The 26,285-nt window shown below is 35.8% G+C and overlaps 2 protein-coding genes across 2 annotated transcripts in view; both read left to right on the top strand.

The window, feature by feature from the left end:
• LOC132156333 (von Willebrand factor-like) overlaps positions 1–4,410 on the top strand; it is a 28,967-nt gene extending 24,557 nt beyond the window's left edge. Inside the window, exons 44-52 of the mRNA XM_059565302.1 lie at positions 4–87; positions 187–370; positions 827–867; positions 969–1,076; positions 1,528–1,626; positions 2,564–2,692; positions 2,918–2,957; positions 3,670–3,767; positions 3,850–4,410. Of these exons, the coding sequence (XP_059421285.1) occupies positions 4–87; positions 187–370; positions 827–867; positions 969–1,076; positions 1,528–1,626; positions 2,564–2,692; positions 2,918–2,957; positions 3,670–3,767; positions 3,850–4,041 (975 nt within the window). The 3' untranslated portion in view covers positions 4,042–4,410. The remainder of the gene's footprint in view (positions 1–3; positions 88–186; positions 371–826; positions 868–968; positions 1,077–1,527; positions 1,627–2,563; positions 2,693–2,917; positions 2,958–3,669; positions 3,768–3,849) is intronic.
• Positions 4,411–6,997: 2,587 nt separating this feature from the next.
• Positions 6,998–26,285, top strand: part of LOC132156332 (anoctamin-1-like) — a 32,913-nt gene continuing 13,625 nt past the window's right edge. The window contains exons 1-21 of the mRNA XM_059565301.1: positions 6,998–7,220; positions 8,302–8,468; positions 9,419–9,724; positions 11,789–11,881; positions 14,351–14,502; positions 14,602–14,656; positions 15,358–15,409; positions 15,508–15,563; positions 15,677–15,724; positions 15,908–15,972; positions 16,795–16,929; positions 17,107–17,267; positions 17,397–17,479; positions 18,566–18,643; positions 21,447–21,512; positions 22,877–22,951; positions 23,027–23,228; positions 23,373–23,484; positions 25,220–25,277; positions 25,365–25,465; positions 25,690–25,841. Of these exons, the coding sequence (XP_059421284.1) occupies positions 7,184–7,220; positions 8,302–8,468; positions 9,419–9,724; positions 11,789–11,881; positions 14,351–14,502; positions 14,602–14,656; positions 15,358–15,409; positions 15,508–15,563; positions 15,677–15,724; positions 15,908–15,972; positions 16,795–16,929; positions 17,107–17,267; positions 17,397–17,479; positions 18,566–18,643; positions 21,447–21,512; positions 22,877–22,951; positions 23,027–23,228; positions 23,373–23,484; positions 25,220–25,277; positions 25,365–25,465; positions 25,690–25,841 (2,254 nt within the window). The 5' untranslated portion in view covers positions 6,998–7,183. The remainder of the gene's footprint in view (positions 7,221–8,301; positions 8,469–9,418; positions 9,725–11,788; positions 11,882–14,350; positions 14,503–14,601; positions 14,657–15,357; positions 15,410–15,507; positions 15,564–15,676; positions 15,725–15,907; positions 15,973–16,794; positions 16,930–17,106; positions 17,268–17,396; positions 17,480–18,565; positions 18,644–21,446; positions 21,513–22,876; positions 22,952–23,026; positions 23,229–23,372; positions 23,485–25,219; positions 25,278–25,364; positions 25,466–25,689; positions 25,842–26,285) is intronic.

The following is a 26,285-nucleotide window of genomic DNA, read 5'->3' as shown; positions in this document are numbered from 1 at the left end:
TAGGGAACCACATACTCTCACTCAAATGATGAGTGCTGCGGTCACTGCCGTAAATCCAGCTGTGTGGAAGGAGGACATTTGAGACAGGCAAGTATTTAATGTCTTTTTCCTCCTACTCTGTGTCTGTGTTTGAATACTATGCATTTACATCTGAAAGACATTCTCTTTAACTCCACATGTGTGCAGGTGGGAGAGCAGTGGATGTCTCCGCAGGACAGATGTATGTGGAGCCAATGTGTACAGATCAATGAGGAAGTGTTCGTCCAGCATATGAACGTGTCCTGCCACCTCATGGACACGCCATCCTGTCCACTGGGCACAGAACTCCAGTGCAATACAGTAGATGATTGCTGCCCGACCTGCCACTGTGGTACACAGTTTCACACACATCAACACACATCAATTATATATACACAATTGTTTAATTGATAAACAAAAGACAATATTGGATATATTGAATATAAATGGAGAATCTCAATTGAGTTTTATTTAAACAATTTATAAGAAACACATCCGATTCTTGTTATTATTTTATTTCTTGGTTTATTTAATGCCAAATAAGCAGCAAAGGCAAAGTCATAGTTGAAATGTAAAAATTAAAACATAACAAAACGTCAATAAATAAAGAACATTACATTGAACATTGATGTAATATAGCTATTGTATGAGCTCTTTCAGGTTGATAATTGATAAATATTTTAACTTTATTAAAGTCTTTATTTGCTTTGAAGTATTCATTTTGGACCCTGCACACACACATTGCCCATTCACTGCTGCTCTCGGTCATCTTTTCTCAGATTTTAATGCTGTTTTTATCTTTCTGCAGTTCCAATGGATGTCTGCGTGCGGAATCAAACTGTTATTGCGGTAAAGACGTTGAGTTAACATACAGAATACTAATGTGCCATGTGCAGATGTCTTGGTGCATAACAGATTGACTTTGGGTCTTACTCTGTGTGTGTGAGTAGGTTGGAGAGCGAGTGATGCTGGATGTGTGCACACACTGCGAGTGTGTGAAAGATAAGAGGAGTTATCGGCTCTCTTGCAGGAAGATGAGCTGCACACCCTGCTCAGAGGTAAAACCCTTGCTCTTAAGATTATTAAAGGGGTAGTTCACCCAAAAAATGAATGAAAAAATTAATCATTTACTCACCCTCATGTAGTTTAAAACCTGTATGACTTTCTTTCAACTATAAAGCACAAAAGCAGATGTTTTGCTCATGTTTGGAGATGTCCAAAGCTGCTTTTGCATGCAATGAAAATACAATAAAAGGAGCATAGCTTTTAAAAAGCAGCTCTTCAGTTCCATTCACATTTTTATGTTGGATATGCTTCACCAAAATGTCTCGGGTTTGACATCCAAAAAACCCAAAAGGCATGGTTCTCAAACGCCTTTTGAATAAGAAAAATGAGATTCAGACAGTCATTAAATATGGCATGATGACGAGTCTTAATTTCTATGGAAACCATCTCTTAAAAGAACTGTCAGCCCTATATGTATGAATACATGTGTGTTTTGTTTTATAGGGATATACGCTGGAGCCAATACCTAATGCTTGCTGTGGCCGTTGTGTAGCAACTGAATGTAGCATCCGACGACCGGACGGACAGCTGGTCACTCTGAAAGTAATAAATATGTGCAGACAGAGTCACGAGTCAATGTCACAATAGCCAGAATAATCAGTGGGGAAGATTCAGGTTTGAATCCCTCCTCTCACCAAAAACTACCTCTATGTGCCAATGAACATGGTTGATGGCCAAAAGAATAAAACGGCCATATGTTTAGCAAGCTTAAGATCTGCAGCTTTGCTTGGAAGAGCTGTTTCAAACATTTCAAATGCACCCACTGAGTATATACACTATCATTTAAAATAAATGTTTGTTTGTTTTATCAAGGATGCATTAAACTGTTCAGAAGTGACAGTAAAGACGTTTATACGGTTACAAAATATTTCTATTTCAAATAAACTCTGCTCTCTGGAACTTTCCATTCATGAAAGAATCCTGAAAAAAAAACATTCAACACTGATTATAATCAGATAAGAAATGTTTCTTGAGCAGCAAATCAGCATATTAGAATGATTTCTGAAGGATCATGTGACACTGAAGACTGAAGGAATGATGCTGAAAATTCAGCTTTGATCAAAGGAATATATTTTAAAATATATTAAAATAGGACACCATTATTTTAAGTTGAAATATTTCACAATATTACTGTTTTTACTATATTTTTATCAAATAAATGCAGCCATTGTGAGAAAAGGCAATTCAAAAACATTTAAAAATATAGCTGACCCCAAACCTTTGAATGATTTATACAGTATATTATCACTGTTTATCAGTCATTTAAGAAAACTACAGGAAAACCAAACCAAAAAGCAGAAAGTGAAGTGATCTGCAGTCTACATTTAAAAATCAACTATTAACGCTTGAGGAGGAGTCATTTGAAACTATCTTTCGCCGTGGGCCGGCAGTTTGAGACCCCTGCTTTAAATGCTTCAGATGTTCAGATGATCAATTTTCAGATAGTGTCATAAATGTGTACATTTGTGTGTGTGTTCAGGCAAATACAACACGTACAGATGGCTGCACTAAACACACATGCAGTGTGAATAAGGATGAAGAACTGGTTCTGGAGACGCTTGTGACAACATGTCCTCCATTTGACCGCAAACACTGTCTGGAACATGGGGTACGCACACACACACACACACACACACACACACAGAGACACACTCTACTTTGCTAATCCTAAACCGGCAACATTGCTATCAAACGATTGCATGCCAAACTCCATTACTAATCCTAAATCTACCAAACCCTAAACACCAATCCAGGAACATATTCTACTTCTAATAAACCACATTTAATGTATTGCACAATAACAAAAGTGAAAATATGTATTCTTTATCCACAGGGTAAAATAAGCCAGATTGGAGACACCTGCTGTGAGATGTGTAAGAACAACCACCAAAACCATCATTCATACATCCTGCTCACTTTATAAACCATCCTATGGCTGCACGATTAAATTAAAAAATTGAACCAAAATCGCAATATGGATTAGTGAGATTATCAAAGACAGCCACTTAATTAAATATATGCACGTGTGTTTAAGAGTAAAACACATCACAGTGTTCATTTACACATGGTCATGTGTTTTTCAGCTTCTCAGAGCTGCTCGGTTCGCTCTAACTCATTTCTACACAAACTCCATTGCTGCTCTGAGTTTGAGTTGCCCACTTTAACTTTCCAGACTTGTAATGAAATGCTCATCAATAAAAGAGAAGCTCCAAGTTAAATACAGTTAAAAACAAATCCCCACAGTTATACGTCAAAATAAAATTTTGATGGTTTAATAATTATAACGAATGTTAGTATTGTAATTTTATTTGTAATTTAAAATAAAAACAATATTTTTTTTCTTAGATACTTTTTTCTCTTACAGTGAAATAGTATGAGAATAATATTTCTTATTTTGTTGAGTGGTTTTATTTTATTATTAATAATAATTATTACTATTATTGTATAGCAATATCTATAATATATAATCACTTTTGGGCCAAATTTTTTTTAATCAATTGTTATCAGAAAAAAAAATCTGCATTTTTCTCTGAGATCAAGCAGCCCTACTCCATCTGAACATGATGTGTGGATATGTCTGTTTAGGTACTGAGCCAGAATGCAAAAGGACTGTGGGTTTGCTGAATTACATTAGAGTGGATGACTGCCAATCAGAAGAAAAGATAGAACTCACTTACTGCGAGGTATGTTGATACATTTTAATAACAATAACAATACCATGAAGCTATGAAAGTATTTTTTATCTGTCTTTTTTCTCACCCACAGGGAAAGTGTGGCAGCAAGTCTATGTACTCTCTGGACAAGCACAAGGTTGAGAGCGAGTGTGTGTGTTGCTCGGCTACAGGCACCGTGCCCATGAATGTTCCCCTGCGCTGCGCTAACGGCACACAAACACACCACCAAGTCCTTGCCGTCACTGGCTGCGACTGCATGTCACACGCCTGTCCGACCGACTAAAAGCAGACACACACACTTGATAAAATAGCATACAAGTGAAAAATTGCCACAATACTTTTTTATACTGTATATGTATCTACATCTGGTATGTTGCTTAGTGGAGTTTGCTCAGTTGCTCAGTGGAGTAACAGATGATAACTGAGCACTTTATCATACATATCTGTTTTTATTTCAACATATAGACTATTAAGACTCATCATTAATCAATAAACAATAATTTCTGATTTCTGCTTTCCCATTTTGCCATAAAAAATCTGTCTATACAAATATATTTTTGATCATGAACGACTATTGTGTTGTTGTAGTTTATGGGCGTTTATAGACTGACCTACAATAAAGAACAAGAATTCGACTTGTACCACTCAGTGTTGCTCTAGATACTTGAACTCATTTGTGTGAGAGTGTTTGTGTGCATGGAGAATACTGATCAGTCAATTAGTTGTGAATGGTGTTGAATGGTGCAATTCACACATGTGGAGGACATGATTCACAAATAAATGTGAATCTGACTGACTGTGACTGAATAAGCATTGTAAAATACACATAATTGAGTCTGCTAAGGCTAAAAGGTTGATAACTGCTAACGCATAACTGCAGGTTCAGTTCAGAGAAGATATGAGCCAAGAAAATGTCAGTGTGCTTTTAAACAAAGCACATAACCCTAGCTTTATCCAAGCAGACAATAGGCTACAAATCAGTTTGGACATAGAAAGCATAAGCTAAATAGAGACAATTACTGTTTAAATGTCAACAGCCTTTAGATATTTATTCCAAAGTATATCATAACTCTTTATCTTTATAGACTCAGTTCACAATTAATTCACAATTAAAGTGGTTAATTAAATTTAGTTATAACATTTAATTAATACAATTATCAAATATTATTTAATTATATAAGTCAATTAGAAATAGTTCCCATTCAATGAAAGTAAAAGGTTGCCAGAGATGCCAAACTCGAAAAGATACAATAAAGCACCATACCTGCCACTAAAGTAGTCCATAGGACTCATGCGCTATATTCCATGTCTTCCTTTACAGCATTTAAATCTCTTTTGCATATACATATTCAAATACGGTGCATGAAAACGACTTTATGCTACAAGTCAGTTCCCATGTATACCATAGTATAATGCAAGCATAAAGTAGCAAATAAAATAAGTAACATCCCACTATGTGGTATTTGAATAGTACAGTAGTAGGCGAACAATATCCGGATGGTGTGCTAGCTAGAATTATGAAATCCCTATATCATAAAGCCATATGAGAGGAGCTGTCAGATTTAAAAAGTTTGTGAAAATATAGAGAACTGTAAACTAGGAAACGATCTCAAAACTCTGGCCATTTGATAATCAATTGCGGGTGATAAATCATTTTAGTCATTTAATCATTTAGTCCCCAAACTCTGGAAGAACATACCTAAGATTTTGATAGGCTACTTTAATTAGGTCACCGGGAACTGGGAACAGTACCCATAGCACACTTCAGCAGAGACCATGTCAACTTGATGTGCCCCAGAGACAGATCCCCTGCAAAGACCTTGTCACCTAGACAGCCATTGGCACAAGACTACTGGAACCAGACAAGTCCTCTGCACAATTCTGACTTGTGCTGCAGCCTGGAATAAAACCATGCCATGCTGAGTTTGTCTGTTCAGAGAAGAGCTGACCCTCCGACTGAGTCTGGCTTCTCCCAAGGTTTTTTTTTTCCATTTCTTTCACCGTTGGTAGTTTTGGTTCCTTGTCGCATTTGGCTTGCTTAGTTCAGGATGCTTAATTTCCAGGGGGGCAGGGTTTCATATTTTTTTTGAAGCACCCCTGGGCGCCGCCATTGGCTACCGGCCCCCACCTGCTGTTAGCATTCCATCGACTCACATTCATTTTGGCGTCACTTTGACCGCGAATAACTTTACATCTGAAGCATTTAAAGACTCCATTTGTCCATTAATTATTTCTAAAGAAACACGAAAATGTATAAAAGGCTCCATTACTTTGTACCTTACGTTATGGTCCCGTAGAAGCAGTTTTTGTAAAAAAAAAAAAATAGGCTAACGATTGCGTCATAACCAGCGACTCTCTGTCGCACAGTAGAGAAATTACAGTATGGACAGGAGGAGAAGCTCGCAGACAATCTTTTACTGTCTGTGAGCCTATCGGAGGGACGTGGAGGCATAAAGTCAAGGGAGATAATTAATCAGAATACTTACCAAAATCTGCTCCTGTTCACGCTCGCCTTCTCTGCAAAATTCGGTGGGTGATTCAGATTTCTCTTGGCACAGCGGTTAAAAGACGCGTACAAACTGTGCGTGTTAATGCGTCCAAATTTCACTCGTTGCATACAATAGGAATTGTCCCCAACGGCGTTCCATAGTTAGAAGGCTTACAGGTTGCTCACGTGACATCTACGTCATCAAGCTCAGTTTGAGTCTGCGCAGTACGCCCGACCCCCAGGAAGTGCGTGCTTCTAATTGACTCTCCGTTGAATCCAATGGGGTCGCTGTGTCCATTTCTTTTACTGTCTATGTTAATTTCTGGCATTATTGTCAACTTGATTGCGCAGACATTATTTGAACTGAACTCAGCTGGATGATGACATCACTGATCAATGATGAACTGACTTGAACTGAAAAACTGAGTGTTTACTATTGTTGTCTTGAATTATCGACACATTCTTATTTAACACTAAAGCTGCTTTGACACAATCTGTATTGTGTAATGCGCTAAATAAATAAAGTTGACTTGACTATTTTAATGAATCAGTTGATTGAGACTCTGATTCTGCCTAATCAGAACAACGTGAGGGTGAGTACATGATGACAGCTTTTTCATTCCTTTCTACACTGTTGCTTTATATATTATATGAAGCTTGATCATAATAAAACATATTACATGTTATTTTTAAAATATTTAGTTAGTAATAATTAGACTTAAGCATTTAGCGTCTGTTTGTGAGAGATAGCTACCTGTGTGTGTGAGGGGGAGGGCGGTTGTGTCGGCTGTCACTGTTCTCTTGGTGCACGCGCGCTGTGTCCGACTCTCAATGGAAGTTTGAGCGTCTCGAGCGCTCCACGGAATTAACGGCAGCAGCACGAGCGCGTTAAGCTGAACGGGGCCGCTAGCGGATTGTCAACCATCTCACCGGGAACATGAACATGGCACTGAACAGGTCGCCCTCTGGCACGGGTGAGTACCAGCCTTGACATTCCGGTTCATGTTGTTTGTTGATGTTGTTTTTGCGCGCGTGCATTGGTTTTGCTGAGCCAGAGGGAAAATGCATTTGGTGTTTGTCTGTAAAAATTGACACTTCAATAAATTGGCTTGTTTGATTATCGATTTTTATTCAACTGTTGCAAACGCATGCATGCTATTTCATGTACTCGGACATTTATAGTCAATTAGTCTGATGTGGTGAAAACTGAAAATTTGATTGGCACCAAACTGGTCGTTCATGTTAATTGCAGTGAGGCGCGCGCCATTATTTGCCCCTTCAGACGGGCTGTCACACTTTAACACTCGTTAACGTTGTAACTAATTGTGTTAGAATTCATCATTTTGCTTTGGAAAACAATAAGAGGGCTAAGTGTTTCGGAGGGGGTTTGTATGATTAGCTGGGGCAATAAGCTGGAGCTATTTCAAGCGCCATCTGACGCCATGTGTTGTTTCATCATAACAATCAAAAAATGTATGATCTTTTTTTTCTTTCTTTTTTTTTACATTGACGACAGAATGGAAACTGATTTGATATGAAAACACTGGGAAATAAATGCACAAATAGACTATGGTGTGATGCATGGTTTGGTCAGGTGGTGTAAATGCGCTTAGATTTATCCAAGAGTCATGAATCCCGGTTTTTGTTTACCTGAAGGCATGAGGCATATTTAAGTGACGCTTTAGTCGGGGTGTGAGAATATTTAAAAGGACTACAGGTGTACGTGTCGCTGTTTCTATCATCAGAGTCAGTATTAAAGCATTGACGCACAGCCTTCAATTATGTCGCTGTCCTTAGTGCTGAAAGCTTTTGGTCTCTACATTTAAATAGACTCTCTCTCTCTCTCTCTCTCTCTCTCTCTCTCTCTCTCTCTCTCTCTCTCTCTCTCTCTCTCTCTCTCGCAATTCCACTTATATTTCAGAAATTTATTGGCATGATTGCTTTGTCAATGAACACACAAATAATCTGACATAAGAGAAAAATCCCATAAAAGAAGACTTTCAGCAAGATATTATAAGACATCAAAATTAACTTGTGAATATCTCTCTCTAACAGACAATTGGAACGGGGCTCCAGAGCGCATGCGTGTTTCCGCTGTCAAGAGTGAGTCCTCTTCAATGCAGAGCGAGAAACTCCGCTGTATTGCCCGTGATATCTCTGAACTGGGCCAGCAGGGCAAGGCCAGCAGCGGGCATGATGCCAATGACATTGCTGAGGACACGGTGCGTTGTCTAATGCTGGATTTCAGATGAAATGTTGGTATTATTTTTATAGCACGTTATATTAAATTATCAACTAATATTATTAAATTAAATAATGGTTGTGGTTAGATCATATTAAAATATTCACATTGCATATGTTATGTACATCTTTTCAATGGACCCCCTGCAGTACCTTCACGGACCCCCAGGGGTCAAGTAAGGTGAAGAAAATATCACGTTGGAAAGCACCTACTAAATGACAGTTTAATATTCACACCAGACTTTCTCATTTCCTAGCCTGTAGAGATCCAGGGCGGTTTCTTTTAAAAACATTCATATTCCAATCTACTTGGTTATTGTAAAGTTCTTTATCATACAGTAAAACTCCCGTAAATATTACCACCTTAAAACTGTGAAGTTTTTTCAAAATTATATATTTTTTAAAAGACTTTTAGTTATATAGATTTGTATTTTTATTATAAAAAATATAATTGAAAAAAAATCTTACTCTCATAAATTAAATACATATGCATATTTGCAGTAAGCTGTCATTGCTTTTTTGCTTTTAAGTAACTATTATTAGTTATAAAAAAAATTGCTTTCTTTTTATGGGAATCGGGTGTATGTAAGTAATCTCATAATGCAAAAAAAAAATATATATATATATATATATATATTTTTTTTTTTTGCAAAATATAAGTTTTCATTTTTTCTTTTATTTTTTGTGGGGCAAACCACAGGGACCCTCCTAGTTATTCACCTTGCTCAAAAGCAGAATTCTAATGAAACATGAGTATGACAGTAAACATCCAACTGCTTTGAACCACCCGCCAATCAGTGGATGACCCAGATCCTCAATTTTTATGCTGAAACTGCCAGCTGCATGCTCTGAGAGAGCTCCAGGAATCTGTACAGCTATGCAGTTGTGTCTAGATGTTACTGAGCTGAAGAAAGCTTGTGTGTCTTTTCAGGAGGAGACAGGCCCTGGTCCAGGAGGAGGGCTGTGTTTTGCAGACGGCTGCAAAAGAGTGGACTACGTTCTTGTTTATCACTGCAAGAGACGTCAGTCCCAACACCGCCACTCTGTTGTCTCTAACGGTAACGTGCCATCTCAAAGCCAGACCCCATCACGCCGGAGTACGAAGGGCGATATTTCAGAGGTGGTGCTGGAGGCGGGGCTTGGGATGGAACCCCCCAACGAACTACAAGATAAAATCAGGGAGGAATTTGAAAGAAGACTTCAGGAGGAAGGCTTGGAGATTGAACATGACAAAGAGGTTTGTATTTATGTGTGCATGGTTATGTTCAGAATGCTAGAACACTAGCCCACTGCACACTATGCAGTACACACTAAATACCGCCTACTATTTTTAGTTATTAAATAATATGTGCAACATTTCAAACAGTAGTATGCTTAATTGTTGTCATATGATATCTTTATATGCATACACAATGTTCAAAAGTTGGTAAGATTTTTAAAATCTTTTTGAAACACCCTTATATTGTAAAATATCTTTACATTGTTAAAAATTTTCAGGATTCTTTGATGTGCAGTATAGACAGTTCAAAAGAACAGAAATTATTTGTAATATAAAGAAATATATTTACATACAGTCATTATAAATATATATTAAAAATACATTCTAAATATATAAATGTCTTTCAATGCCACTTCTGATCAATTTAATGCATTGTTATTGAATAAAAGCATTAATTTATTTAAATTACTGAGCCAAAACTTTTGAAATATAGCTTATGTACAAGTTGTGTCCAATTATAATCTTTGGAAATTATTATTATTATTATTTTATTATTATTATTATTTATTTTTTTTTGCATTAATTTAAAATCCATTTTGTGGATTACATTACATTAATCCGATCAGATAATGAAAAAGTTGCTTAAAATAGGCCAATGCATATTGCAAAATTAGTGTGAGTTGCATAGAAGTTCAGTATGCTATTCTGAACACAACCTGTGTGTGGTACTTGTCTGCCTATGCATGTCTCTATATAATTTTCCTGGTAAACAAATTCAGTATTCATCTTATCTCATGTGCCGAGCCATGAATAATCAGGGATGAGCTCGGTTTTGAGTATAATACTTACAGAATGAACACAATCAAGAGATTCCCAAGGTGACATTGGAACTTAAGAATTGGGGACCCAGTTTAGAAAAAGCCCAAACCCTCCCACGCTAAGAAAAGTCTTATCTTTTTGAAGGGGGAGTTATCATTTTCAAGCAATGCAGCATATTTCAGTACTAGTTAACAGATGCCAAAAAAAAAATTATTTGCTGAAGTAGTTGCCCCCCAGCATTATATCTGCGACAGATGCAACTGTGGTTATCACAAGAGATGATCAGTTCCCCCTGCATCATGGTTTTTCCCAAGTTGAAGCAGAGAAAGCTTTGTACTTCTGAATAGGAGTAGATTGGGTATTTCATGCAGCTTTTTTCCACAAAAAAAAAAGAAAAGCTTATACTCAGGCAATACCCTCATGAATCCAAATAGAGTCAAAGGTATTATTATGCAGGTTTGAGTACACCTTAAAATAAACTACATGCTTATGCGTGAATTTTTATGAAGAAATGTCTGTTTATTTCAACCTAAAATAAATTATATTTTGCATAAAGAATATAAAGCCCATTTTCAGGACCTCTATGATTTTTAGTTTTTGTTTCCATGATAATAATAATAATAATATAATGAAATTAAAATAATTTTCCTGAACAGTGTTTTTAATTAATCGGCATGCATTTAATTTAAAACAAATTCTGCCATGTTGTATACTTGCAAATTATTTCATAAGTGAAACACGTTGTTGTTTTTGATATTGCATAACTAGCTATAATAGTAAATTAATTCTGAAATGCAAAGATTTTGTTCCTATCTCTGAAGTCCGTATGGATCTGATATGAAATTGGCCCCAGGGTTCATTTTAGCATAAAGATTGACTGATGAGAGTGAAATCCTGAGTGAAAGCTGTGACGTGGGTGTACGTTTGATTGTTGGTGGTGTGATGGTGGTAGATCAGTTGTGTAATGTTAGTGTGGATTAAATTTGAGTGCTGCTGTCTCCAGCCTAAAGGCAGATTATGGTTGATCCTCATTGCCAGAGGTGTTTGTGTTTGATGTGTTTGTGTGTCTTTCATCTACGCTGAATAAGACCATTTTAGTAACAGTTGCTTCTTAAACTCTGTATGTGCGTGTTTGCATCTCTGCTTGTGTTAATTAAGGCCACTAAATCACCTTATCTTTTCAGTTTTCAATTGCATCCTGCAAACCAAATTGACTGCATTATTCAATGGTGTTTAACTCTTTCAACTAATTTTATTTTTAAGATGAGGACGGTCCGGTTTACCCGTCTCCATGTTCCCTGGTCCGTTCTCAGTCGTGAGGCAGAACTTCTTAAGATCAGAGTGCCGACTAAAAAGGTGAGTTGCTATAAAAGGAAACAGACACATAAAAAGGCTGCCATTTGAGAATAAAATATAAAGATGTGTCAGAGCTTTGATGCAGTGTGTAATGCGTGATTGTGAGGCTCATAAAGCTCTCAGGGACCTAAGGTCCGCATCATGTCCTGATTCCATTTACCCTTGCCTCGCTTTAAAGAAATTGATACTTATAATAAGCAAGGATGCATTAAATTGACCAAAAGTGATGGTAAAGACATTCAGATGCTTTTATTTCAAATATATTCTGTTCTTTTGAGCATTATATCCATCAAAGAATCTTGAAAAAAAGCATCACAGTTAACATCGCACTTAAATATTAAGCAGCACAACTGTCTTCAATATTGATTATTAATAAGAAATATTTCTTGAGCAGCAAATTAGCATGTTAGAATGATTTAATAATGATGTTGAGTTGAGCTTTTGCATCACAGGAATAGATTACACTTTAAAATATATTAAAATATATATAGTTATTTAAAATTGTAGTCATATTTTAAAATATAAATGTATCGTTGGTCAAATAAATGCAGCCTATGTGAGCAAAAGACTTCTTTAAAAAAAAAATTATAATATATATATATATATATATATATTTATATATACACCCTTTAATTTATTGATTTAATTGATTACTACAAATTTTGGTTTTTAACTTCTGATATTTCATCAAAGCCAGCTTATGATGCCTCACAGACTTTTAAAATCATCTTTTGAGAAAAAACAAACAAAAAAACACTGCTATTCTAAAATATGCAATGTTCATTTAGAGACCAATATCTTGAAAATAAAATAAAGTTGAATATTAAGTTTAACCCATTTTACTGATGCTGAAGTCTCGCTTCTAGCTAACGGCTGATTGGTCTGTTGTTCTGACAGATTCAGGCTGTCACACTGCAACTCATGGTCATTTGCAATGTAGGTACAATGTTAGGATATTTCACATTGTATTAGTGAATGGGAAGGTTTTTAATACCATTCAATAACTGAAATAAAATCTGAATGACCAAAACTTTATACATGTTATCAGTGGCGGCTCCTGCTAATTCTCTCAGGGGGGGCAAAAGTTTTCTTGATTAATGAGGAAAGGTCCCCCATTCAATTGATTAATTAATGGCTAGATAAAGATGTAAAGGGAACTGAAAATAAACTGACATTAGGAATCAATCTCTTGCTCTCTTTCTATATGCGTGTTAACACAATTTAGCAGCAAATGAAGACTGACGCCAGGATGTGGTTTTTCCAAAAAAAACTTTTTACTTCGATTTTAGTTTAATAAGAAATAACTGAAGTCACATAAATCACTGTTTACACAACTCACTTATAATACACTGCTCATTTATATCACATTCCTCACTTACATTACACTGCTTACTTAAATTACTCACTTATATTACACTGCTCCCTACTATCCATATGCATCTTTGCTCTTTTTGTGTTTTTTCACCTTCTCCGAGAGATGATGCATGTCGGTGACACCTGTAGTTGTCCATGCGATGTCCGTAACGCTCTCGCAATGGAACAAAATGCATCGGTAAATTAGCAGAATAAAGTATCAGCTACTTCACAGCCTATTAGCCTTTTTCTTCGCTCATACCACGTCCTCGAAAATCCTCGTTTATACAACTTCCTGCCCTTTGTAGATAGTTGTTTGATGTTTAAATGTCATCTTGGTTGTCCTAATTCTTTAATTACCAATTTATCATTATTGGTACAACGAATGAATGTTATTTCTTTCAATTACACAATAGAATTATTCTGCGCTGAGGTAACGTTCGCCGTGATGTCGATCAAGTTCAGCCCCGTCTCTCTGTTTTATTTATTTATTTATTCACATTTGATAAAAATATTGAAGTATTTTTTAATTTTTTCTTGTTTTTAAAATTCCAAATAGTTTTTAAATATTATTGGATGTCACTGTTCCCACCAGTTGTTGCACAAGTTAAGGTTACGCACGATGACGAAAGCACGTTAGGGCTAGCCCTCCAGGAACTCATTGAGATTGCATTGCAGTGCCTGCAGTTCGAAAAAAATTATTATCTTTGAATGGAAGTCTATGAGAGCACTCAGGGCGATTCTCAGTTTAAGCGTGACTCGATACTGATTGGACTATTTAGAAGCAGCACAAACAGTCTAGAATAGTGAAAGCTAGCTTAACACTGTGGTTGAATGTAAAAGGAAAAAAATCCCTCCTTTCCTTTGGTGGTGCGTCGCCCAATCGCCCTAATGGAGAAACTGCCACTGCATGTTATATACACATATATGTAGATATATGGACCCACATCCCACATTTGTTTGTTTGCCCACAAAACAAGATATTTCCATTCTACATTTGTGGTGTTAAATCGTCTGACCCTGGTTTCAACTTCTAGTGTGTCTCGTCTCTTAAGCTCTGGATATAAATTGATTAATCTCTGTTTAATTTCAATACCGTTATGGTTGTTTTTCCAGACATATCAGCTGAAACAGATGACGGGGCTCATGGGCATAATAAGCACGTTTTGGACAAAGATCAATCAGCCGTTCCAGCCGGGCGTACCAGAGCCCCAAGACCCACGCACACGTGTGCTATCCCAACCGTTCAGCAGAGACAAGCTGCACCTGTGAGTGCCAACATTCGCAGACAGCCAGACTGTCGTAAAAGAGCATTTACAATTAGCAAGCCTGCACATCAGTCTAATTAGTTTTCTTTCATTTTGCAGATTTGATATAAAGTCGAAAAACAGCTTGTTCAGCAATGCAATACGAGGTCGAATTGTAAGTATTGGTATAAACAAAACAGAATGATTATACACATCTGGACACATTTTTAAGCAACAGTTCAGCCAGAAATAAAAATTATGTCAAATTATGTTGTTCTAAAGGTTTGTTTTTCTGTGGAACACAAAGGGAGAAATTCTCATACAGTAAGAAGGACTGAGGATAGAGGACTGAAGGCTTTAAATCTTAAAAAATGACACAAAAACACCTCAAACATATCATTAAACCATTTGTATGCCATTCATTATCAGACAAAATGTATGTCTGTATTGAGTCAGTGAGCTGAATGAATCAAGATGGAATTATTCAAATCAGTTTTGTCACCCAATTCACTGTAAAAGAACTGAACAATTTATGAATGAGACATCACTACATAGCTCATGAACTCACATGAACATGCACAGAAAAACATCTTCAACTTTAGTCTGTCTCTCACACAAAATGTATATATCTTACGACTTTATACATATTCCATATTGGCCATTTTTTAAATATAATGGATTTTAGTAATTTTCAGCTTGACAACCACGGTCCATGTTCATTATATTAAAATAGATATCAAATAAGAAAAGACCAAAATTTACATTTTTGGATGAACTATTCTATTAATTAATGTTCGGTTTTTTATTTATTTATTTATTCATAAAATTCTTTTACTTTTTAATGTATTACTGTGTTGCATCCATGCTCTTCCATAGGTTTATGAAATTCTGAGGCGCACTGCCTGCACACAGACCTGTCAAACTATGGGTATGTTCCTGGAGATGCCAACTCCACAAATACACCATAATTTGTTTAATTAAATATTTGACTACAGATATTCTAATTCCCTCTCTTTTGTGTCTCAGGTGTTTCATCACTGCTAGCTAAAGGGGTTTATGATTCTGCCTTCCCTCTGCATGATGTAAGTAATGCATTTTGCCCAGTTTAATACAGCTGACTTGTAATTCGTCTGTTAGTTCAGTGTAAATGTGTGATGTGGTTCAGGTAAAGCTTTGTTTGTTGTCATTGCTGCAGGGAGACTCTCACACCTCAGAAGATAAAGAGCATCGCAACGACAGACAGGTGAATCCTGAATGGCAGCAAGACACACAACTTTTATTTGATTGATAAAATAAAAATAATCTGCTTATTACTGTAAGATATACTTGTGTGTGTAATCTCTAAAAAGATACAAATAAGTTTTATTTTTATTTTTTTTTATATAGAATAACTGAGCAGGTATTGAATGATATTTGTGTATTACAGATGTTGCATGAGGAATGGGCCAATTATGGAGCTTGCTACAAATATCAGCCAATGGACCTTATAAGGTATCAGGAATGATGCATCACTAGGTGCATCACTACCATCTGGTTCTGTGAAAGATGTTATTCAGTACACAGATGGTTATTGACTGGTTCTCCTTTCTGAGAACTATCAGATTTGTGTTTGTGGACTGCTATAAATAGTATGACCTTGAATCATATGGCTTGTTGAGGAGAGGTGTGTCACTTTTCATTTTCAAGATTTTCTCCTGCCTGGGAGGTGATAAAACACCTGGGAAAAAAGAATCTTATTCTGCCTATCCCAAAATGCTTATAAAACAAGCATAGATGTTTTCATTTATCAGGATAATAAAACATAAAATGACCTATAACAGCTTTTTTTTAAGCTTCAGTGAAGCTGCATTGCATCTGGTGAATTTAATATGCCATCTGGATATCACAAATATTAAATACGTGCCTACTGTATAGCATGCATGCTGTGTACAGCACAACAGACAGTATGTCTTTAACAGTAAAATAGTCAGATTATAGTAAACGTATTACTTACCAAGTAATGGCAAGCTGCAAACTGATATTTTCCATGGTGATTGTGGGGAAAATCTCCAGATTTAGATGTGGTAAAATGTAGCTTCCACTTTTATTGGTTGCTGAAAGCATAATCAAAGTAGCCAAAATATTTTAATAAATAAATATACAAGAGGTGGAGGATATGTGAAGCTTTGTGAATGACATTCAATTTCAATTGCAGGTTCAGATTCAGAGCAGTCATTTTTGGAAAGCAGTGTTTTTGCATGTGCTGGTGTGTTATGTGTTGTTTACCAAGTCAAATTCATAACAGTTCTGTTCCCGTTTATCTGTGTATAAAAGGAAGTACTTTGGAGAGAAGATTGGCCTGTATTTTGCCTGGTTGGGAGTGTACACACAGCTGCTGATTCCAGCCTCGGCTTTAGGAGTCGCAGTATTCCTGTACGGTTGCCTCACCGTAGACACCAATGTGCCCAGGTAAAGTTTTTTTTTTTTCTTAATATAAGCTAAATGTTTTAAATAAACCGTAACTCTGATATTTATTTTGGATTATTTATATTTTAATTACATTGATTTATTTGCTTTAAGAAGCCAAAATATGCATTTCACTAGAGTAAAATTTTACAATCGATAATTTATTTCTCTCTCTTTCAGTCAAGAGATGTGTGATGAGCATCTTAATTTCACCATGTGTCCTCTATGTGATCGTGTGTGTGATTACTGGCAGCTGAGCAGTATCTGCAGTACGGCACGTACCAGCTATCTGTTTGATAACCACGCCACCGTGGGCTTTGCCATATTTATGTCCCTCTGGGGTATGAGCTGTATGAATATGTGCATTTGATGCTAAACTATGTGTTTACTGTACATTTATATTAACAAGAAATAATGTGTTATAAAGTGGAATAGATCGTTTTGTGATAATTGTGTGTGTGTGTGTTTAGCGGCAGTGTTTCTAGAGCACTGGAAGAGGAGGCAGCGATGTTTACAGCACAGCTGGGATCTGACAGGCATGGAAGACGATGAGGTGAGAAAAGTCCAAAGCATTTAATCAAAGTCACAGAACATCTCTAACATTAATGAATTACCGTATTTTTCTTGTTCTTGAGGGTTTGAACCATTCACCTGGGAACTGATCCAGTCTCAAGTGTGTGTGTGTGTTTTGCAAGTGGTGGGAGATGGTGGCGTGGATGTCTGAGTAATGAGATTGTGTTCTGCTTAAAGCATTGAGCTGAGTGGATGAAAGACTTCGCTTTCAACAGATCATGAGCAACATGCTAATGTGAACGATAATGAAGTTCAATTACTCTGCATATTAAATAGTGTAAATATGTGTCTAACGCCATGTTATCTTTGCTTTCATGCGCACCGATAGGAAAGGGCTGAGGTAATCCCATCTCTTGCTCTCTTTCTCTTTCTCTGTTTCTATATTGTTCCCGAAACGCTTAAGTGCACATCATATTTCTCTCCGCGTCCCCCACACGTCCCCCACCCTCATCAGTGCTCCATCTCCCATTTGCATTTTTCTGCTCCGCAGGAAGGTTAATTGTGTGTATGGAGCACGGTGACGCTGTTTGATGAATCAACCCTGAATTCGTAGGAAGAGGGGAGATTTACAGTGGATTAACTTTGTAGTAACCTGTGTGTCAGCGAATCCTTTACTCTGATTTTATACCATTAACCTCGATGCCATAATCCTGACCACAGTGTTCTTGCCAGATAATCACAACCTTATTTATTGAGTTGAAAATGCTAACTGTCTGCTTGAAACACATTCTGTTTCATAAATATATCAGCTTAAGAATTGTGTGTTGAATGTACAACTACAATATATACCCCAATGTGTTCATACATTAGCCAAAAAAGCCCTGTGGGTTATATGCTTTATAATGAACTTGTACCATATTGGCGTCTTTGCCTCAAGACAAGAAAAAAATGATTTAATGTGGAACAAAGATAATTATTTCTGTTTGTGCATGTGTTTGTGAATCCTGTTTCTATGGAGACCATTTTACTTATGCATGTCTATGGAACTGATGTTGAATTTGCTGCTTTTTGACACTTTAGTCCTTTATCACTGAGCTTGATGTTTATGTGTGTGTGTATATCACAGAATGAGCTACGACCAGCATATGAGGACTTTCTCCTTAAGAAACAAGAGAAGAAGGCAAAGAATAAGAAGAAGGAAGAGGTAAACTGCACAATTATGTACAAAACTAAGGTTCTCGGATGCATTTGACCAATGCATTTACATGATTTTTCCTAACATTTTCAGTTGTTTGTGATTACTGAATAAATAAAATGCTAATTTTATAAAGATTGTACTCAGAAAGAGTACTAATTATAATTATAAAATATTAAATTTGTAATCATTATTAAAATCATCTAGTTAGTTAATGACTTGTATTCAAACAAACAGTGTACACTATTAATATAGTGAACTTATAGCAAAATTTGGTATTTATCTCTTCTCAGATGTTCATTCATCTCAGATCTTTGTAATTGTTGAATCCAGAAACAGAGAAGCAAATAGAGAAATTTTCAAAGTAGCATAGCTGCTGTTCAAATAAAAAAACTATAATGTGTTCAAACCAAGCAAAGAATGATAATGTGCATTTGACCAGATACAACTGAAGTACAAGGTTATGATGAGATACATTATGTGAATGCTTGTCTAAAGAAATGTGTCTTTAATCTAGATTTAAACAGAGAGAGTGTGTCTGAACCCCTGTTCCAGAGTTTGGGAGCCAAATGTGAAAAAGCTCTTTATCTTATAGACTTTGCTATCCTACCAAAAGTCTAGAATTTTGCGACTTTAGGGAGGTGATGGTTTGTAGCATGATAGAAGACCAGTAAGGTATGCAGAAGCTAAAACATTAAGGGATTTAGGTAGGTAATAATAATTTGATAAAACTGATAAGGAACTTAATAGGTAGCCAGTTTAGCGATTGTAAAATTAGGGTAATATGATCATATTTTCTTGACCTGGTTTTGGACTACCTGTAGCTTGTTTATTGAAGATGCAGGACAACCAAATTATTTCTATAAATAATTTTTTTTTTTAAATTCTTTAAAAAAATTTCTCGACTCCTTTTTTATAGTTACATTAGATTTTATTAATCAAAAAGCATGTCTAATTAATTAAAACCATGAAACTTATGCTTTTTCACATCAATTTATTAAAAGTTTAACAAAAATTAAAAAGAAATGTTTAGGGACCTATGAAATGTTTTATTTTTTCTTACCATATTTTTTATTGTTACCAAATTCTGTGTTTTAGCATGTCTAATTACTTAAATGCATGAAACAACTTAATTTATTCATTTTTTTTCTTAGGTAGCCTTATGAATTTTTTTCCTCTGAAGTTTTGTGTTGTATTTACATTTTTTTGGTTAACAAATGAAGGCATAAAACATTAATTTCATTTATCTTTTCATTATTGAAAATTAAGCAAACTTTATTTTTTGGCAAGTTGAAATTAAAACGTACGAAATTTTGTGATTATTTCTTAAAAAATTATGTTTGTTTCATTTTAGTACTAGTAGTAGTAGGCTATGTACATTCTACTGAAAAATAGTAATAGGCACAATGTCTTCAAATCAAACCGGACTTTTATTTTGACGGGTTGCCGTGAAAACCCTTTACAGTTCTGTGTATGTTATATGACACTAGTTTTACTCAAATCAGTTTACTCGAGTCAAATGCTCATTAAAGTGACTCACTCTCAGAGCAGTTCTGGAGATGTTATCCATGTGTTTACATCCTCATTTAGTGAGACAGCAGATGCTGAAATCACCGCGTGCGTCACACGTGCTTCAGTATGTTATACAGGATTCACAGACTTTTGTGGCTTAATACTTAAAGATACTAGTCCATATCTTGATTCAATTTAAGTGTAATAACCTACTTTTAAATAATTAATGAAAATTTGACAAATTCTGTGACATTCCGTTGTTAATTCAATTCAATTCAAGTTTATATGTATAGCGCTTTTTACAATACAAATCATTGCAAAGCAACTTTACAGAAAATTAAGTTTCTACAATATTTAGTAGTAGCTTATCAGTGGTGACTATCAGTTTATGTGCACATGGCAGAAATAAATGGAAAAATCAATAAAAAGACATAATCAAACATACAATGAACACTATTAACAGCAATTATTTTATGATGCAATCAAACTTACAGCAATATTTGTTAGTTCTGTGTGTTGTTTCAGGGTTAGCATCATCTGAGGTCCTTTGAGGGGTTTGCGTTATCTCTTCTCAGGTGTTTTGTATCCAGACCGGAGCTTGTGTAAACCCTAGTTACCACGGGATGTACATCCCATGACAAAACAGAGAAACAAATAGAGACATAATTAGCCTAGCTGCTGTTCCAACCAAGTAAAATTAATTAGTTTTATTTTACTGTTAAACTGTGAATTCCATTTTTATGACAGGATTCTGGGATTCCGTCCGCTTTTTCCGCATCGCGGAAACCTAGAGGGACTCTTAGATCCTCTGATTCTTTTCTACTAAATCTAAATCATAGCAGAACAAAACATTTGGAGATGCTGCTTTTAGCAGTTATGCTCCTCGCCTCTGATACAACCTTCCAGAGAACATAAGATGTACAAAAAACAATAGTAATAAATCTAAATTAAAACATTTTTTTAGTCTGGCCTTTCTGTAAAGACTTATAAAACCTCTGTATATTTCATGTCTTTTGTTTTGCCTCGTTTTTAAGCTTTTTGTTTTTTGTATATTTCATATTTTAATCTTTATATCTTTATTCTTATGTGTATTTTAATGGGTCTATTTTATTTTTTGTTTTATTTCTGTTCATTTTCATTTTCATTTTGTTCCTTCTTGTCTGTAAAGCACTTTTTGCGTAATTATTGCGTAAAAATGCACTGAGCTGAAGTACCTGGAATACCTTGCACATTTTTCCAGGTAGATGTAAGAGAATGAGTGCGTGTGCACATTGCTTTTAATCTCTGCTCTGTGTTCTAGCCGGACACAGGAACGGATGACAAAGGAAGAGAGAAGCTACTGTCTGCTAAAGGAGGACAGTCACCGGTGAGGAGGGGGGAGATAATTTGACAGTTTACTGTGTCTGTCTATGAGAGAGTGAGCTAATCAACTTAACCAGAAGAGGCAGGGCTTCAGGGATAATGCAGTTCGTTCTCAGCTGTCAGTAATCGAGTGGTCACTGCACTGACCTCCATAGGACCCCTCCTGTCATACCTGTCTTTCTTTTTCATCACACCCTACTTTAGCACTCTCTTATCTTTTTCTTCTCATTCTTTCTGACAATTTAATTAATTAGATAATGAACTGCACAGTCCGTTGGACAACACTTTTTGTCTGAAATGAGCAGTTTGGTGGAAATTTCACTTGATGTGATTTTGTGGATTTTTGTTACTGCCATTATGCCCTTGTACATAGTGTCAGGCTTGCGGTGCGTACAAACAACACACGTATGTGCTCAAACAATATCTGTGGAATACACGCTCACTACACACGGCACTCAAAGCAGATTACCTCTCTGGGTATTCCACACTAGATTATGCAGGATTAGAGTCAGAGCTGGATTAAAACACACAAGTTAGAATAGTGTCCTTCTTCTAATCAAAGACACATGTTCATTGTGTACGTGTGTGTACCTGAGAGAGTATTTAGTTTTAATTCAGATTTCTGGGGGAGGATTGGATCCGTACTGTTCATTAACTTCAGTACTTCAGTCATCTCACCTGTACTTAATACCAATGATTAGTTCGTTCCAACTACTTCCTGTTCTGATGCAAAAAACCACTACAACATCTGTAGTTTTTGTAAACCCATATTTAATAGTGTTAGCTTTTTAACTGAATAACTTACAAAATATATTGGATGCCATGTTGGTAATGGTCAATATTAGCATATTTTTTTTATATATTTTTTTTAGGCATAAGTAGCAAATTAATAGGTTGATTTTACCAAGAATTTTGCTAAATATTTAAAAACAAAAGTTCATTTATTCTAATTTTCTAAAATTACATTTATTATTACATTATTTTTTTACATTATTCTGATTTAAAAGAACAAACAAATATAGAACAGTCCTGTTCCTGAAGATCCAACTGCCTGCAGAGTTCAGTTCCGACCCTGATCAGACACACCTGTCTGTAATTATCAAATGCTCATTGATTATCTGGTTGAGATGTGTTTAATCAGGATTGGAGCTGAACTCTGCAGGTACAGTAGGTAGATCTCCAGGAACAGGATTGGACACCTTTGGTAAAGACTTATAGTATAGACCATCATATTGTTTATTGCCATAACAAAAATCATTATTGCTTACAGGTATTAGTTTCAGGCAAAATGTGATTATGGTAGTCAGGTAGCTAGTGTATAACCAGGTGATATGGTAAGCATTAAGTAACATCCTGTTGTTCTTGTAGCTTGCATCAGAGTCTTTGTCATGGACAGACCGGCTGCCAGGATACTGCATAAACATATCCTCTATCCTCCTTATGGTGGGTACCTTTCCCCATAAGAGTTTTTTCGACATTGCTTTTATGGTTCAAAATCTTATTTATCTGTTTTCTCAGATTGGGGTCACGTTCTCTGCCGTGTCTGGAGTGATTCTTTACCGCATCATTGTGTTTGCTGTTATGTCAATGAACCCTGATCACGAGGCCAAGGCTAATGTGCGTGTAACCGTGACAACCACCGCTGTCATCATCAACCTGCTGGTGGTTCTGGTGCTGGATGAGATCTACGGTGCTATAGCGGCCTGGATTACAGAGCTTGGTGTGTGTGTATTTACATGACAAAAGAAAAAATGTGTTGCATTCAAAAAATGTTTTCTTGATGAAATGGTGACTCTATCGAAGAAAAGATCATGCATTACCAATGATGATTATTATGAATATGATATTAATGTCACACTTGCAGAGATTCCAAAGACTGAATCGACATTTGAGGAGCATGTGATCTTGAAAGCTTTTTTGCTGAAGAGCATGAATGCATTTGCACCTGTCTTCTATGTGGCCTTCTTTAAGGGCAGGTAAAATGGCATCCCATTAGCATACCCACCCAAACTAACGTGACGTTTTGTCTCTGTTGTGAGCAATGATAATTGGATTATTATAATGTTCTTTGTAGTTGTTTATCATGTCCAGTGTGTTAGAGTGTAGTGATGCGCTTACTGTAGTACTGTGTTTGTATGTAGTGTTGTGTCTACACTAGTGTCTACTGCAGTGTTGTGGGACTGTCCTGTGTATGGCATTGTTGAGAATGTTATATATGTTCATCTGTATTATGTATATCACTTTGTAGTGAGCATTTGTTTCATAGGAACATTTATATAAAAAAAACAAATTATATATATATATATATATATATATATATATACAGTACAGACCAAAAGTTTGGACACACTTTCTCATTCAAAGAGTTTTCTTTATTTTCATGACTATGAAAATTGTAGATCCACACTGAAGGCATCAAAACTATGAATTAACACATGTGGAATTATATATTGAATTATATACATAACAAAAAAGTGTGAAACAACTGAAGATATGTCATATTCTAGGTTCTTCAAAGTAGCCACCTTTTGCTTTGATTACTGCTTTGCACACTCTTGGCATTCTCTTGATGAGCTTCAAGAGGTAGTCACCTGAAATGGTCTTCCAACAGTCTTGAAGGAGTTGAAGGTTCCCCGAGAGATGCTTAGCACTTGTTGGCCCTTTTGCCTTCTGTCTGCGGTCCAGCTCACCCCTAAACCATCTCGATTGGGTTCAGGTCCGGTGACTGTGGAGGCCAGGTCATCTGGCGCAGCACCCCATCACTCTCCTTCTTGCTCAAATAGCCCTTGATGCCTTCAGTGTGACTCTACAATTTTCATAGTCATGAAAATAAAGAAAACTCTTTGAATGAGAAGGTGTGTCCAAACTTTTGGTCTGTACTGTATTTATATATATATATAAATTGTTACCCTAAAATCATGCAACACTGAGAAACAAAAAATGTTTACACACACTTTACAGTAAGGTTCCATTTGTTAACATTAGTTAACTACACTAGTAAACATGAACTAACAATGAAAAATAATTTAGTAATCTTATTTAATATTTCAGCATACACATAATAATATATTATACAAATCAAAAATTGTATTTGTTAATATTATTTAATTGACCTAAACTAACAAGTATTTTTTATTAATGTTAAAGTTTAATAAGCACAGTCAGTAACAAATGTATTGCTCATCTTAGTTAATATTAACTAATGGGAAATTATTGTAAAGTGCTGCCAAAATATGATACTGTAGAGAAATGTTCTATATTTCTATATTTTATACATGTATATATATTTTTTTACTATAACTTCCTTGTTGAATATGATTTTTCTAATAATTATTGTATACAAGTCCTATGTTGTGCACTTGAAAATTAATTTTCCTCAAAATTATTTACCCCTTTTTTACTCATTTAAAAAATATATAATCATATTTTATTAATACATTTTTTTTTATTCATGTCTAAATTCTAGATGCAAATTATAATTCTATAAACACCTGTTTTGTGGTGTCTGTGTGTTACATGTAGTGTTGTTGTATGTCTATATAGTGTTGTGTTGCTGAACAGTACACATACATTATGTTGTAGTTTAGTTTGTGCGGCTTTAGTGTCTAGCACCAAAATGCTGAATTTCTGGGTTAGAATTGTTTACTCCAGTAAATAGTAGCGTTGTCGGTATTTTAAAATATCCCTCATAACTCTAGTGTGCTAATTTAGGTTTGCCGGTCGTCCGGGTGACTATGTTTATGTCTTTAAGGATTTCCGCATGGAAGAGGTAATTATTCAAATGATAATATGTTTGTCATCATTGTTTTGGCATAATGTAACTAACAATTTGCATGTACATATGTTTTTGGTCTAGTGTTCTCCAGGTGGCTGTCTTATTGAAGTGTGTATTCAGCTGGGAATCATTATGCTGGGAAAACAGCTCATTCAGAACAATGTGTTTGAGATTGCCATTCCGTAAGTATTTTACACTCATATACACATTCAAAGTCTTCCCTGTGGTCCCTCTGCTAATTTACTTGGATTCCGCAATGTACCCCCAGTCTATTAGAGGAAACCCTTAACTCTCTTGTTAAATTAAAATTAAATTCTCCACACCGTTTAACAATACCAATGCAGTGCCCAGTGAGTGATGGAAGAAGTGTTTAAAACAACACAGCCAAAATCTGTTGACATTATAGAAAGCTGAAGAAGATGTATCGCACGTATAAGGAGGAGAAAGATGGATCGGCAGATGAGGAAGACAAAGATTCCAAACGAGAACCACAGCGCTGGGATTTGGACTACGACCTGGAGCCATATGAGGGATTGAGCCCAGAGTACATGGAGATGGGTGAGTATGGGGTTAGAATTGTTGCTTTATTCCAAATAAATAGATTATGATCCACAAATAAATGTAACAAGATTCACAAAAATATATCAAATTCACAAATAAATGTACAGAGTTTCACAAAAAAATATAAAACTCACAAATAAATAAAATGAGATTTGCAAATAAGAAAAAAATATATTTACAAATGTGTTTAATGTCACAAACACAACTCTACCTGGTATTTATTTGTGAACCGCTGTCTGTGCATTTGTAAATCACTGCACGCATTTGTGGATCGGTTCCTGTGCATTTGTGGATTTGAAACACTTCTAGCGTCGACGTGCAGATAAATCCACAAATAAGTGGACTCCACCCACCGTTTACTCAAGCCAATCAAATAACGGCCACATTGAGCTGACCAATCGTAGCACGTTATCGCTTCAACCAATCACGTTTTGGCTTAAA

This window comes from Carassius carassius, chromosome 13, assembly GCF_963082965.1.
Source record: "Carassius carassius chromosome 13, fCarCar2.1, whole genome shotgun sequence".
NCBI classification, from domain to species: domain Eukaryota; kingdom Metazoa; phylum Chordata; class Actinopteri; order Cypriniformes; family Cyprinidae; genus Carassius; species Carassius carassius.
The sequence above is the reverse complement of the archived record's forward strand: the minus strand, read 5'-3'. Positions and strand labels throughout refer to the sequence as shown.